Source organism: Callospermophilus lateralis, chromosome 11 (genome assembly GCF_048772815.1).
Source record: "Callospermophilus lateralis isolate mCalLat2 chromosome 11, mCalLat2.hap1, whole genome shotgun sequence".
NCBI lineage: Eukaryota > Metazoa > Chordata > Mammalia > Rodentia > Sciuridae > Callospermophilus > Callospermophilus lateralis.
Window position 1 is genome coordinate 47329635 of NC_135315.1, and position 14700 is coordinate 47344334.

Below are 14700 nucleotides of genomic sequence, written 5' to 3' on the forward strand. Positions count from 1 at the left end.
AAGACACAAAATCACTGAGAACTGCATAAATCAAGAGAACAAAAGGAGAATGTTGAGAAATGAGACATTCGTCAGAGGTGTGAGCTTGGAGCCCAGTGGTGTACCCCATGAATACTTCTCCGACAGAAGCACAAAGGCTGACCTCTCTTGATTCTCAGGACCAAGCATCTTGTCTTTTCTCTGGCTGCTATATCCAATCCCTGAGGCAGCTTCATCTAAGGCTGGGGAAGTGCTTTTCTTACAGAGCTTCATTAAATAACAACTGGCTTTCAGGACCCAGGGACCTATTCAAGTTCAACCATTCTTGATCATTTTAAAATAATCGGTGTGAACCCTCTTCCTCTTGTCAAAAAGAAGACATGGTTGTTTTAAAATGATGGCTTTCCGTATTTGCAGGTATTTCAACATCATCATAGTCATCTTCAGGCTCAATGTAGCCCAGGCTGGAAACGGGCTTCTTGTTTCTAACTTTATTCACGGATGAATACATAGGTGGTGACTGAGCTGGGATTTCCTGTAGGGCTAAAATACACAAAAAAGTCGTTACATGCAAAGCTATTGTATATTGATGTATTTTTATTTAAGTAGCTCAGCATGGTTTCTATGGGTTTTGGTGATCTCACTTCCTGGTGGACCAGATCCCCATTTGTCAGAGGAAACTCAGATGTGACGCAGGTCTCAGGATCACCCAAGTGAGTGAATGACAAATATTGATCAGACATCCTGACTCTCACGTCTCTGACTCTCACGTCTCTGACTCTCACGTCTCTGACTAAGTCTGCACTGCCCGTGCACCATGAGGCAAATGCTTAGGAAAGCAGAGCGGAGCTGACAGCCAGTTGAAGCCACTGTGTCTTCAGATTCTCATTCTCACTAGGAAGTGAAACAAACCATTATTTCCTTGATGGTGCTTCCCTTCCAGCAACTTACACTGTTTCCTAGGACTATCTGAATTGCTGATGTACAAACTTCTCTGCTAAGGAGGAAGAAAACAGTGGTGTTTTCAAAAGCTGGAGTTAGTGTAGAATGGCTCCATAGCAACATTAAGAGGTGGTGAAGCTTTTAAGTAATGGGGCCTAGGGAGAGATTGTTATTGGTCCCTTCTCTGGCTTCCTGCTTCCCCATGTGATCTCTTACTGTCACACGCCCTCCCACCATGATGCCATCTGCCAAGATGTGATATAGAGCTAGGAACACCTTCCCCAGAGTTGGTGCCATGCTGTTTAGATTTTCAGCCTCCCAAACTGTGAGCTAAATAAACTTTTTTGTTTTGGGGGTAAGTTACCCCTTGCCTCGGGTATTTTGTAGGAGTAGTGGAAAATGGACTAATATAACGATGAAACAGCTCAGCTCTACCTGTGATACGGATAGGAATTGCCTCTATGGCAATCTCGTCTTTTCCCATTTCATTTCTTGTAGAACTCAGCAGTTAGAGATCTGAGTTCATGTTCAGATGCTAGTACTTATCTAGCTTTGTGACCACAGGTAAGTCACCTAAGTTCCCCATGCCTCAGTGTTCTCATCTGTCAACAGGAAATGACAGATAGAGTTGTTATAAGGATTATATGAGGTCATGGCTAGAAGTGGGGCTGCCACACAGAGCATGCTCAATAAATATTAGCTAATATTATTATTTGTCTGTTCAGTTAAAACATTTTTTATTAAGTATCTCTTAAGCTCAGGACACTATTCCAGGTAGTGTATGAACAGTGGTAAACAAGACAAAAAAGGCTCCCATTTTCCTCAAGTTTATATTCTGATGGGGGAAATAGATAATAAACTAACGATAACTCAAGACGATTTTGGATAACTGCTATAAGTTTCATAAAGAAAAAAAAAGTGGCAGAAGTGCTTGGATAGGGTAGTCAGGTGACACCGGAAAGACCAGGCAAAGCCAGTTATGCAAAGAACTGAAGGAGAACATTCCAGTCAGGGGACAAGGTACGTTTATCTGATGGGAATAGTTGACAGTTGCTGGGCACAGTGGCACATTCACTCAGAAGGCTTGGAGGATCACAAGTTTGAGGTCAGCCTCAGCCATTTAGTAAAGCCTTAAACAACTTACTGAGAACTTGTCTCAAAACAAAAAAATAAAAAAGACTGGGGATGTAATTCAGTGGTAAAGTGCCCCTGGGTTCAGTTTTCAGAACCAAAAAAATAAAAACAATGAAAAACAATAGTGACAGTCTAAGTTCCTTTTTACTCATGTTCTAAGCTGGAATTTGAACATGAATTTATACATTCACATTAGGGTATCAGGAACATTGGTATTTATTCTGGCCCCACCCCTCTCTGCCCCCACACACCTTTTTTGGCTAGGGATTGAGCTACATTCCCAGTCCTTTTTATTTTTTGAGACAGGGTCTCACTAAATTGTCCAGACTGGCCTCAAATTTGCCATTCTCCTGCCTCAGACTCCTGAGCTGCTAGGATTACAGGCATGTACCACTAAACCTGGCAGTTCTGACCTTGCTGAAACTTGTTTGTCTTTTTTAAACAGGATGCTTCATCTGCCAATCCTATTGTTTGGAAACTTATTTGTGTTCCTCCAGAATTCATATGCTGAAGCCCTAACCCGACAATGTGGCTCTATTTGGTCATAAGATATAAATCCAAAAGCATTTATATCTTTATAAGAAGACACACCAAAGAGCTGGCTCTCTTGCTTTCTTCCCCAGTTCAAATACCCTGAGGAAAGCCCATGTGAGAATATAGTAAGAAAGCAGCAGTCTGCAAACAGAGAAGAAATCCTTATCAGGAACCAATTCAGCTGGCACCCTGATCTCAGACTTCCAGCATCCAGAACTGTGGGCAAATAATTTTTCTATTGTTTAAGCCACTTAGCCTATGGTGTTTTCGTTATGGCAGTTTGACATGATCAAGTCATCTAGATAAATTTTCTATCCTACCCTGAATGAAACTGTTACCAGCAAAATGTACTTACAAGAATCTCCTAGAAAATGCAAATCTCTGGGTGGCAGAGGGGGTAACTGATCTGGTGATTGATTAATAACATTCCTGGAAAGAGAGAAAGAGGAATCAGTATTTGGTTGGATCAAATTATTTATAAGAAAGCATCAAGGAAAATGAATGGGTTTGAACATTCAAATCTTAATCCCTACAAATTGAGAGCCTTTTCTTTCCTTTCAAGGTCCTCCATCCCATTTGCAACTACCACTGTAAAGAAACCATTTCCTCTGACCCAGTGAATGGCTGAAATTGAGGGCAGAGAGTTAAAGCTTTATAACTTAGTGTGTAAAGCGCAATCTGCTCTGTTCAACTGAACTGAATTAGGAGAGGGAGGTATGCATCAGGTGTATTTTTATTTGCAAAACATATGTTCTCCTGAAGCTGAATGTACACAAAACCCAAGACAGCAATTCTACCACCAAGTCTATAGCTTACCAAAGTGTTTGCACATGTTCACCAAAAGACCTGTACTGGAATGTTCATGGCAGCGCTATTCATAACAGCCCTACTGAATGTCCCTCAGAGGCCCATGCATTAAAGTTTTTGTTCCCAGCTTGGTGCCATTGGTCCAATGTTCTGGTCTCTTCCTCTTTCTTCCCTCCCTCCCTCCCCCCATCTCTCTTTCTCTCTTCCTTTCTTTTACCTGGCTATGAGGCAAGTGGTTTTGCTCTACAGTGTACTCCCCACTATAATGTGGTGGCCCAAAAGCATTGGAGCTACCCAGTCATGGATTAGGACCTTCAACTGTGAACCAAAATAAACCTTTTCTCTTTGCACGTTGATTGTCTCAGGTATTTGTTCTAGTAATGGAAAACTGATTAACACAAGGCCCAAACTGGATATGACCTACATTAACCTGGGTTCTCTAGAGAAAGAGACGTATCAAATTAACCATCACACTACCCAAATGTCCCTCAGCAATAGAATGGATAAGTCAGTCATGGTCTACTCCCACAATGGAATACTCTATTCCAGGTTGTAGGTACCTTTGGGTTTTCATGGCAGAGGGTGGTATAAGGCAAGCATCTGAGGTGTTGGTAATATTTTGTCTTGAACTGGGCACTGATTACCTGGATCTGCTCAGTTTGAGGAAATTCACTGAGTTGTGTACTTACTCTGTGCATTTTTCAGTATTCATGTTATACTTTGGTAAGAAGTCTTAACTGCAGTACCAGTTTTATTCTTAATAAAAAGTGATATTTTGGTCATCTAGCTATCTTGTCTTACTTCTTAAGGGGATCAGAATGGGTTGGGTAGGGGTTTTATGTGCCGTGCACCCTGAGCACCAACAAAAGCCTTTTAGAAGAGCATAGATTTTGTTTTAAATAGTGCATATAAGGCAAAGAAAGAGCTCTTCTTGACTGGCTTCTGGGAGACCACAGTTTCCAGCTCTTGGAATGTCCTGACAGATAGTTTATACTCATGACATGATACATGGTGAATGTTTTTGTTTGCCTGGGACCCTGGACCATGCTGTATCAATTTGACTTTTGGAGGCTCTGGAGATTGAGTTGCTAACTAGGTCAGTCATGTGGGCAATCTATGCCTACTTAACTAGTCCCCAATGAACCTTGAACAGCAAGGCTCAGGAGAGTGTCTCTGTTTGGAGATACTTAAAATGTGTCATTGTATATCATTGCTGGGAGAATTAAGGGGATCCTTAAGATCACTGGGGGAGGATAACTGGAGGTTTGTATGTAGTAGATGCCACTCCATGTGTCTTTTTCCTTTGCTGTATACTTTTGCTGGATTAAACTGTAACGTTGAGTGTCATCGCTTCTGGATCCCAGGAGTCCTTTTAGTGAATCATCAAGCCTAAGGGTGGCCTTGGGGGCCACTTACTCAGATACCACTCATAGATCCCCAAACACATCACATACAACAAAAGTAAAACAAAGAAGCATCTAAAGAAGAGATGTAGAGCAGGTGGTAGGCCTAGAACACACAGCCCAACCTGCAACATCTGTCAAAACAGACTTAAGAAGGGAAGCCTTGGAAAACAGGGTGCCAGATGGTGCCTTTTCCTTAAAATGGGAGCGTTGGCACACAACAATGTTTTGCCAACTCCACAGGAAACGTGGAAGTCTCAGTCATACCAGAACAGTGGTGGAAGGGAAAGGTTAGAAGTGAACAGGTGATTCTCAAAATTAAGAAGCAGAATTCCCCTCCCCCACACTTACTCATACATCTTCTCTTCTTCATCTCCATGGATTTGTTTCACGGACTTGGAAATTTTCCATTTCTTGCCTAAGGTGGGGGAAAACCAAAATGATTCAGGATGAATTTGCTAAAGTTGTGATTCTAGAGTTTAGAAGTCCTCAGAGACCAAGTGGGTCCAGAAAACATTTGGAAGAACTGTCAAGAGGGAATACAAATAGACTTAGGAATACAAAGGTACTAGGTGATAGAGCTAGAATTTGTTTATTTGACATGGGGTGATGATATATTGCCTGGGCTGTCCTTGAATTTCTGATCCTCTTGCCTCAGCCTCCCAAGCAGCTGGGATCACAGGCATGCACCACTGCACCCAGCTTGATAGAGCTGCAATTTGACCCCAGGCCATCTGACCACAGAGGCTGGGAGCTAACCCAGTGAGGACAACAACCACATAGGCTGTGTTTCTTCATTGCCTGGTATTATGCCTGATACTTGGTGGGCACTCAGAAATGCAGGTCATATGAGCAACCAAAAGTAGTTGGGAAGAGATGAGAAAATGAATGGGAAAACTGGTTTGTAAATTGTGAAGTGTTAGACATATTAATTATAACTTACTTGTTAGTATGAGTAGTTTAAGATAAAAGAGAATAGGTAAGTTTTTTTTTTAAATATATTTTTTAGTTGTAGGTGGACACAGAACCTTTATTTTGTTTGTTTATTTATTTTATACAGTGCTGAGGATTGAATCCAGTGCCTCACATGTGCGAGGCAAGCGCTGTACTGCTGAGCCACAACCCCAGCCCAATAGGAAAGTTTTGTTTAGGGTCATACTTGGGTCCATAACTGAAAATGAAAAGTTTTAAGAAGGTAAATGGATAGAGGATTACAGGGGCCCAGAATGTACTTTTTTTTTTTTTTCCCAGTAATGGGGATCAAATCTAGGGCCTTACACATGCTAGGCAAGTGCTCTACCACTAAGCTATATCCCTATCCCAGGAGACAATTTTTGCATTAAAAAATTAATTATGTTAAGGGATAGAGGAGAAAGAGCATTGAACTATAAGCCTAGCACATCTGAGTTCTAGTCCCAACTCTGCCACCAATTCCTATGGCACCTCTGTTGAGGCTCTGTCTCCCTCTGAAATTTAATCTTCTTATTTCCAAAAAAGAGATTGAGAAGAATAACAAAAAGATTTCACTTCTTATATAATCTCGACTTTTCAGCACTGGGTTGAACCAGATTTTGAGGTTGTGTCTAGATACCCAAGAGGACAGTGTCCTGATTATTGAGGGATGTCTACCCAGAGGGCCCCAGGGGAAGGTGGCTGTACCTCTCAGTATGTTTACCATCCCCTATATACTTCTGGTTTAGGTCATTTTTTTTTAAGGGATAAGCTCTCAAGAAAACACACTTCTTGGAGAAGAAAGGCAAAGTTGAAAACCTAATTGTAGATAATCTAAAGTTAGTGTTAATCCTTAAGCAGTTGTGTGTGTGTGTGTGTGTGTGTGTTTGTCCAAATTCTTTAGTCAAGGAGGAGATAATACCAAATACCAGAAAGTTCAAGAGTATGGTCTTGTAGAAGGCAATCATGGTTGCCAAACATGTTGGTCATGGGTCAAGTCTGTATTTCATTCCCAAACATAGTTTTTGATATTTTGTATATGTGTATTTTCTTTTAAGCTCCAGACACAAGATGCTGTAATCAATAGTCACATTTCAAAGACAAAGCTTTTGAGCATATGGTGCCTTGAAACAAATTCTGCTTCCAACCAAACCCTCTGGGCTGGAAGGGTCCCTGGAGATTAGTTAACCTCCCCCTTTCACTATGCATATGGGGAAATTGAGGCCTTGGGAACATAAGTTAGTGGCAGGAGTAGGACTCAAACCCAGAAAGCATGACCCTTAATTTAAAATTCAGCCCAAAGGCCCAGGACTCATCTTCCTGCCCGAAAGGAGCTCTAATGTCCTGACATCCATCCACCTGCCCAGATGAGATGACTGTTACCTTGTCTGAGCTGGCACCGACAGACAAAGTATAGGATGAGGCCTAGGACCAAGGAGACGACAATGATGGTCACAGCCAAGATGATCCAGAAATAGTTGATCCACAAAGTCATTGCAGTGGAATCCTAAGAAGAATGCAGATAGAGAATAACACATGAATGAAAGGCATCCTGGAGTGGTGGTGGGGGCTGTTGTCTTCCGTGCTGTGTAGAGAGGCAGGCATTTGCTTAGGAATAAAATAGCCAGTGGTTCACAGTCAAACCCTACAGATCAGCAAGTAGGCAAGTTATTTAACCTTCTGTGAGCCTCAGTGTCTCCGTCTGTAATATGGAAACTCACTCATGCATATTCAAATGGTGCCATTTCAGATGTATGGTTTTGAGAATATTAATTATGTGAAAAGGCATATAGACAGGTGATAGAGAAACAGACACCACCTACTACTTTACAGGGCTTTGTGAGGATATGAGGTCTACAAGATATGAATCTACTAGGTACTCTAGAAACAGTAGACAACAATATGTTGCAATATAGCAGATATAAGAAAATGCAGCAGAAGGGGAAAAGTGCCATTTAAAGCAATTATTGACTATAGTTCTTTTTGTATCATACAGATAAGATATGATTCATAACAGGGGAAAAAGAATTCTGAGGCTTTTTTTTTTTTTTTTTTTGAGATGTGAGTTAGAAAAAATACCTTGATGGATGCTGTGGTTTGAATATGTGTTTTCCCCACCAAAACTCATAATGCAGCTTGGTGCCTAAAATGACAGTGTGTTGAGAGGTGATAGGACTTTCAAAAGGCATTTGGGTCATGAGGAATCCACCCTCATGAAGGGATTAATGCCACCTCATGTGAGTGAGCTCTTTTGATTGCAAAACTAGGTTACAGCAAGACTTGCTTCTCTTCTGCATGCACCTAATTCCCTTTCTGCCTTGAGTTAAATCTCCACAAGGCCCTCACCAGATGCAGCCACCTGACCTTGGATTTCTCAACCTCCAGATCACTGAGCCAAAATAAACCTCTTTTCTTTAGAACTTACCAGTCTTGGGTGTTCTCTTACAGCAACAGAATGAGTCTCTTTGAGTGAGGCATGGTTAGGAGGGCAAAGAAGAAGATGTAGAACCAGCTTGAGTTAGCATAAGAAAAGTAACGGGAATTTGGGGTCTGAAGGTAGACTAGAGAGGAGAAGAGACTTGGAACAGGTTAGCAGCAGAAGGAGAGGCCAAAGTCAGAGCTTAATTAGAAAGTCCCCATAGCAGAAAATAACCAGTGCATTTATGAGTATTTACATGTAATATTCAACTGTAAACGTCTGTCTGTATTACACTGTGTTGTAATATTCTGTTATCAGCACACCTTTAATAAATAAAATAAAATAAATTTAATAAAATTGTAGAATGTACAAAAGCTTGTATGAGCAGAACCTGTGGGGGCAGGTCAGGAATGACATTTAGGCAGTGGTTTTCCACGTGGGGGTGGGGGTGGGGTGGGGGTGGGTGGGGGTGAGGGTCGGGGGGCAGGGCGGGACATACAGGCAAGAAGAGAGAATTACAGCTTCCTGCTTCAAGTGACAATGGGGAGCAGGCTGCAGGATGAACTATTTGGAATAGTCCCCAAGCATTCAAGGAATTCTTAGGGGAGAGAGAGTGTTCCCTTCATCCATGGAGTGAACACTTCGCCAGTTCATTTGGGTATCAGAGTAAAAGTGATCCTCCAGGAATCCTAGGAGATATCCTCTCATCCTGGTTACACAAGAACTTCCTGGGTCTCCATTTAGCCAATGGATATTCATACAGTGCCATTTCAGCTGCATGGTTTTGAGTAATATTAATTATGTGAAAAGGCATCTAGGTAGGTGATAGAGAAACAGGGCAGTATCAGGCTGCTGTAAAGCCATTATTACTACTAAATAAGACCTAAACTGGATGAAAATTTAATAATATGTTTGTATTAACAGCATAGTGTCTTTATTGGTTAAAGTGATGTATCATAACTCGGATTTTCAGTTTCAAATTTAATTTCTTTATTCCAAGTTTTGACTTGGACAAGTACAATGTTCTTTGGCTACTGATACACTTAACATGTGGTAAAATACAGTAACGTATAACTAGTGTTTTTCTATATACATCACTCTGCAGTTTACTTTTTTACTCTATGTGACTTTTGTGATTTATCCATATTGGTAGATGTACTGTGGATTTCTTCTTTTTTTTTTTTTTTTCAACTTTTGCATTGAACTTTTATTGTTTGACATAGTTTTTGGTATTTTAAAGTACACTATCATTTTAAAAAGACAATCGTCTATATATACCTAAACATTTTAAGAGAAAGATTGATATATAAAGCCAAACAGATCACATTTTGCTTCCCCCATGCCAGAAATTTGTATACCTTACATTTTAAATTCTGGAATGTACAACAGGTTAAAATAATGGAAAATTACACTTGAATAATGGGAAATTACTCTTGAAATAAAGATGCATTTTTCTAGGTGTGATTTATTACAACTTTAGGTAAAGGCCAAATGCTATTTGAAAGAATTCCCTGCATGAAGGGGTTTCTCTTTTTAAAATTTGTTCTTTTTTAGTTATACATGACAGTCGAATGTATTTTGACATCTCATACATACAGGGAGTATAACTTCCCATTCTTGCGGTTGTATATGATGTGGAGTTGCACTAGTCATGTATTCATATATGAACACAGGAAAGTTATGTTCAATTCATTCTACTGTCTTTCCCATTCCCATTCCCCCTCTTTTTCCTTCAGTCCCCTTTGTCTACTGGGAATTTGTTCCTAAGGGATCCAAGTGTCAGCTACTTAGGAAAACTCACCCCTCAGTATGTACACAGAAGAGATTTTTTTGTTGTTGTTGTTACAGGACATTTATTTCAGGGTGTCCAAAAGAGAGCAGTAGAGAAAGAAGAACCAAAGGGAAAAGAAAAACAAATGGAGACTGGAAATGGCTTTCAGTAAGGGGCTGTGAAATTTGTTTTTACTGGACTTAAGAAAGAGCCATCTAACCAGCCAGTCAAAACAACTCTGTTAAGTCATAGATAAGTGACGATTTATCAATCTTAAACTCACTATGATTTAGTAGATACTGTAACAGTCAAAAGGAAGTGTAGGGGGACAGGAAGATGAAAGGAAAGAAGATCTGAGTAGAATTGTATAAAAAAGAGGTTGGGACAAGAATATCAAGAAGTCACAGTCAGAAGTGAGAGAGACGTGATGGAGATTGTCCTGCTGGCTTTTCAGAAGTAAATACCGTGACTATTGCCTGGGTTATGATCCATGTGGCAGTAACTTGAGGGACAGTTTGTAGGAGCTGAAAGCTGTCTTCTGAAAGCCAGAAAAGAGAATTCAGTTTTTGAATTCTGCTAACAATTAGTGAGCCTGTAAGAGGACCTTGGACCTAAGGCTAGATCATAATCTTGACACAGAAACTACGATAATAAACTTGCATTTTTTTTAAAATGCTGGGAAAAAAGAGGGCCATATATCAGAAAGCAGCCTCTTTGCTTAACAAGTATAAATAGAAATTTCACCTTTACCCTTGGGTAAAGATATAGATAAATAGATAGGTAGATAGAGATAGGCAGCAGAGTAGACAGAAGTAAGTTGCTAATCAGCTGACTTTGAGATGGGGAAATACATTGGGTTCACCCAATGTAACCATGAATCTGTGGCTTCTCTCCATTTTGTCAGTTTTTTTTCCTTCTTATTCAGATGTTGGTCTCCCTGTTCTTCATCTATCTTTGCTCTCATATTTTCCAGTTTTTTTTTTTTTTTTGTCTTTTTGTTTTACTCTTGAAAAATTTCTCCACAAAGCAACATAAACCTGATCTTTAGAACTGCAGAAATTGATACCAGGACTTGAGGGTTAAAAGTCATTGTGTCAGAGGACGGGGTGGAAGGAAAGGTAGGAAAATGAGGGCCACAGCTCTTCACTGTAAACCCTCTGTGTTACTTGATTTTTAAACTATTTGCATTCACTTTAATAAAACTGACCGTGTAGTACGTTCAGTTTTTGTGAAAAGCCATTGTTCAAGTTTCAAGGTCAAAGAAATTTCATTCTCATCTGGTTCCTGGGAAAGAAATAGGAAGTAGAATGATGTTATTGAAAGTGAAACAGTGGGTCACTTTAGAACTTCTCAGAGGGAAGTTCTGATTTCTTGTTTGTTTGTTTGTTTTTTGGTTATTTATTTATTTTTTTTACTAATAAAACTGATTTGATTTGCCATCAGATATTTTGAGCATGTTTAGTGCAGACTGAGCAGTCTGCCAAGTACAGTTCCACCTCTCACCTCATTTCATTCTCAACCACTACCCTGTTCCCCAGATGAGGAGCTAAGAACAGAGGGAAGTGAACTGTCCAAGTGACCCAGGAAGGCCAGAATGTTTTCTGTCCATGTCATGGGACATTCCTCTGTTGAAGTTGATAATGATATCCTGAAATCATCAAGGAAAGGCCAAAAAGGGTTCTGGACATCTTGCTGTAGAAGGGGCATCACTGTGGCAGTGTCATGGTGGTGTGAGGGACCACAGAGGATCCTCCTGAGTGAATGGCCACAGCCCACAATGAAAAATAAAAGTCCCAAGTTCCCCACTTTCTAAGACCAGAGAAATAGCATTGCAAGTCACCCTTTCCCCATAGACCAATAGGAGGTACTTTTTCAATAGAACTGAGGAGAAGCTGTCTTTTGAGAGAGTACAGTTGTGAAAGAGGCCTAAGAGAATCACATCCCACTCCCACTTGGATATTCCCTAGATCGGTCAGCCTAGTTTAATGGTGAAGGTGCTTTCAGACAGGGGAGAGGAGCTCCAGGGAGAGATGGTGAGAGAATACAGGGAATAGGCAATGGGCAATGTCTACATGATCAAGTTCAGGTCTGAAGTTGGGACCACAGAGGGTAGATAAGATTGTGGGGTGCAGGACAACTGAGAGCTATTGAAGCATGGGGCAAAGAAATGCTTGCATGAGAGGATGCTGAGAATCAGCCCAAGAGCTACAGCTCTTGGGGGATCACAAAAGACTCTCAAGGCCAGGGGTTGAGGCCCTTATTACTGGGCTATCTAGAAGTCCTAATGCCACCACCACAAACTTCATCAGTAGTTATGACCCACTGATGGGATGTTTCCCATGGACAATTGCTTGTCCTCTCTTTCTCCCTCAATCCAATGCTGGGAGGTAAGTTTAGGGAAGGGGGTATTAAGGGAACTGAGAATTCTCTACCCTGTCAATACTCCTCTCACCAGGACAAAGGATGAGCTCTGAGTCTAATATAAGGTTTCAAAATGAGTATAGCTAAATTTTAAAAAGCTAAAAAGAGTCTGCTTAATAATCAAAAGTAACTAAAATAGTTTTTCTTCCTTCCTTCCTTTCTTTTCTTTTCTTTTCTTTCTTTCTTTTTCTTTCTTTTTTTTTTTTTTTTGGTACTGGGAATTGAACCCAGGGGTCCTTAATCACAGAACCACATCCCCAGCACTTTTATTTTTTAATTTTGAGACAGGGTCTCACTAAGTTGCTGAGGGTCTCACCAAGTTGCTGAGGCTAGCCTCAAACTTGAGATCCTCCTGCCTCAGCCTTCTAAGTTGCTGGGATTACAGGTGTATACCATCACATCTGGCTTAAAAGTTTTGAAATTGAACTGAAATGTTTTAATGGGGATACCATGCCCCATGGTGATAAGCAGGAGCCCAGGCAGCAACAGTTGTCAGAATAAAGCTGTGTTCATTTCCTAGGACTGCTCTATTAAATTAGTGGTGCAAAACAACACAAATTTATTATTCATTCCTGGTGTGGTGGTGCATGCCTGTTACCCACCTACTCAAGGGGCTGAGGCAGGAGGATCGCTTAAGTGCAGAGAGAGATACAGGATCAGCCTGGGCAGCATAGAGAGGCCCTGCCTCTTAAAAAAAAAAAAAAGTTATCTTAACCATTCTAGAGGTTAGAAGTCCATATAAGTCTCACTTATAGGGCTAAAATTAAAGTTGAAAGGACTATGTCCCTTCTGGAGAATCGATGGCTTTAGAAGCCACTCACTTTCCTTGACTCATGGCCTCCTCTTCCCATATCTTCAGAGCCAGCAGGGTCCCCATCTCTCTGATCATTCTTCCAAAGGCACATCTCCTTCTATTCTCCCTTGTAAAAAGGCTCTTGTGGTTATATTGGGTGCACCCAGTGTATTTCCCCATCTCAAAGTCCGCTATTAGCAACTTAATTCTGTCTTCTACCTTAATTCCCCTTTAACATGAAATCTGACACTGTCATAAGTTCCAGGGATTAGAATGTGGAAATACTGAGGGAGGAAGAGGTCCAGACACAAATGCTTCATGCTCATACCTCAATGGGATGACACTCTTCAGTTAAAGTAATTCCATGAGTTTATACATTTAAAAAGGTTTTTTTTTTTTCTCCTTTCTTTTTTGCCATCTGAGTGATGTCTCAGGAAAATAAGGGGGAAGAAAAGTAATGATGATCTGCCGTCTTTGACCAGAAGCTCAGCTCGTGGTGAATTGCTGGCCCAGCCAGGAAGCAGCAGAGTCCTGCCACAAGGTGGACATAGGGACAAGGCTGCCACTTGAGAGGGAAAAAAAAATTTTTTTTTAAAGAGGCTCAGAAGATAGGAGGGTTTTCAAGGCAAGACTCAGGTTTAAAGATAAAACAGGGCCCTGGGAACCAAAGAGTATGCGACCAAGATCCAGTCTAGGCTGACAGTGGAATCTAATAGGAGAGCAGACCTGGTCCCACCCCTCATCCATAGATCAGTGCTAGTCTCAGGGAATGGGGAGGGGTTGAGTGTGGAAGTGCAGGTGAAGGGGTCCCAGCTGCTGACCTGTAAGGACAGGGTCTGACCTCGTTTCCTGTAGACTTTGAAACAGTTGGTAGACTAAGAATTTAAGGTCTACCAGAAGTCCTCATCCCTGAATATTGGAGGGCCTTAAAAATTGCTGATGTACACAACTTGAGACAGTGGTACATGCCTATAATCACAACAACTCAGAAGAATCAAGTTCAAGACCAGCCTCAGCAACCTAGTGAGTCCCTAAGCAACTTAGCAAGACCCTGTCTCAAAATAAAAAATTAAAAGGACTGAGGATGGAGCTCAGTGGCCAAACACCCCTGGGTTCTGTCCATAGTACCACCCCCCAAAAATGCCTATGTACAAAACACCATAGATTCTGATGAAATTGAGCTGGAGTAGGTCCTGCCTATAGGAATTTGGTTGTTTTTATAAAGTTCTCCAGATGATTCTAATATGAGGCCAAGGTAGAGAATTTCTGCTTAAAACTTTATTGTAAGCTCCCAAGGAAGGGGCTATTACTACAGTCCGAGGCATGGGATAGAAGGAGGACTAGTTCCATGACTCTCCTTGGATACCAAAATCTGTTTAAGCTCAAGTCCTTTATATAAAATGGTATAGTATTTGCACATAACCTATGTATATCCACCCATATATGGTACTTCAAATCACCTCTTGATTTCTTACATTACCCAGTACAGTGAATATGCTACATCAGTGGCTGTTACACTGTATTGTTTAGGGAATAATGACAAGGA

The 14700-nt window shown here is 40.9% G+C and overlaps 1 protein-coding gene across 1 annotated transcript; it reads right to left on the minus strand.

Annotated features, from left to right (window-relative positions):
• Nucleotides 1-308: 308 nt before the first annotated feature.
• Scimp (SLP adaptor and CSK interacting membrane protein) lies at nt 309-7251 on the minus strand. Its single transcript, XM_076871333.1, has 4 exons — nt 7134-7251; nt 5151-5217; nt 2945-3018; nt 309-522 (listed from the first exon to the last, which is right to left on the minus strand). Exons 1-4 carry the CDS (start codon nt 7243-7245, stop codon nt 347-349), a joined length of 429 nt encoding a protein of 142 aa, XP_076727448.1. The 5' UTR covers nt 7246-7251; the 3' UTR covers nt 309-346.
• Between the last annotated feature and the right edge of the window lie 7449 nt (nt 7252-14700).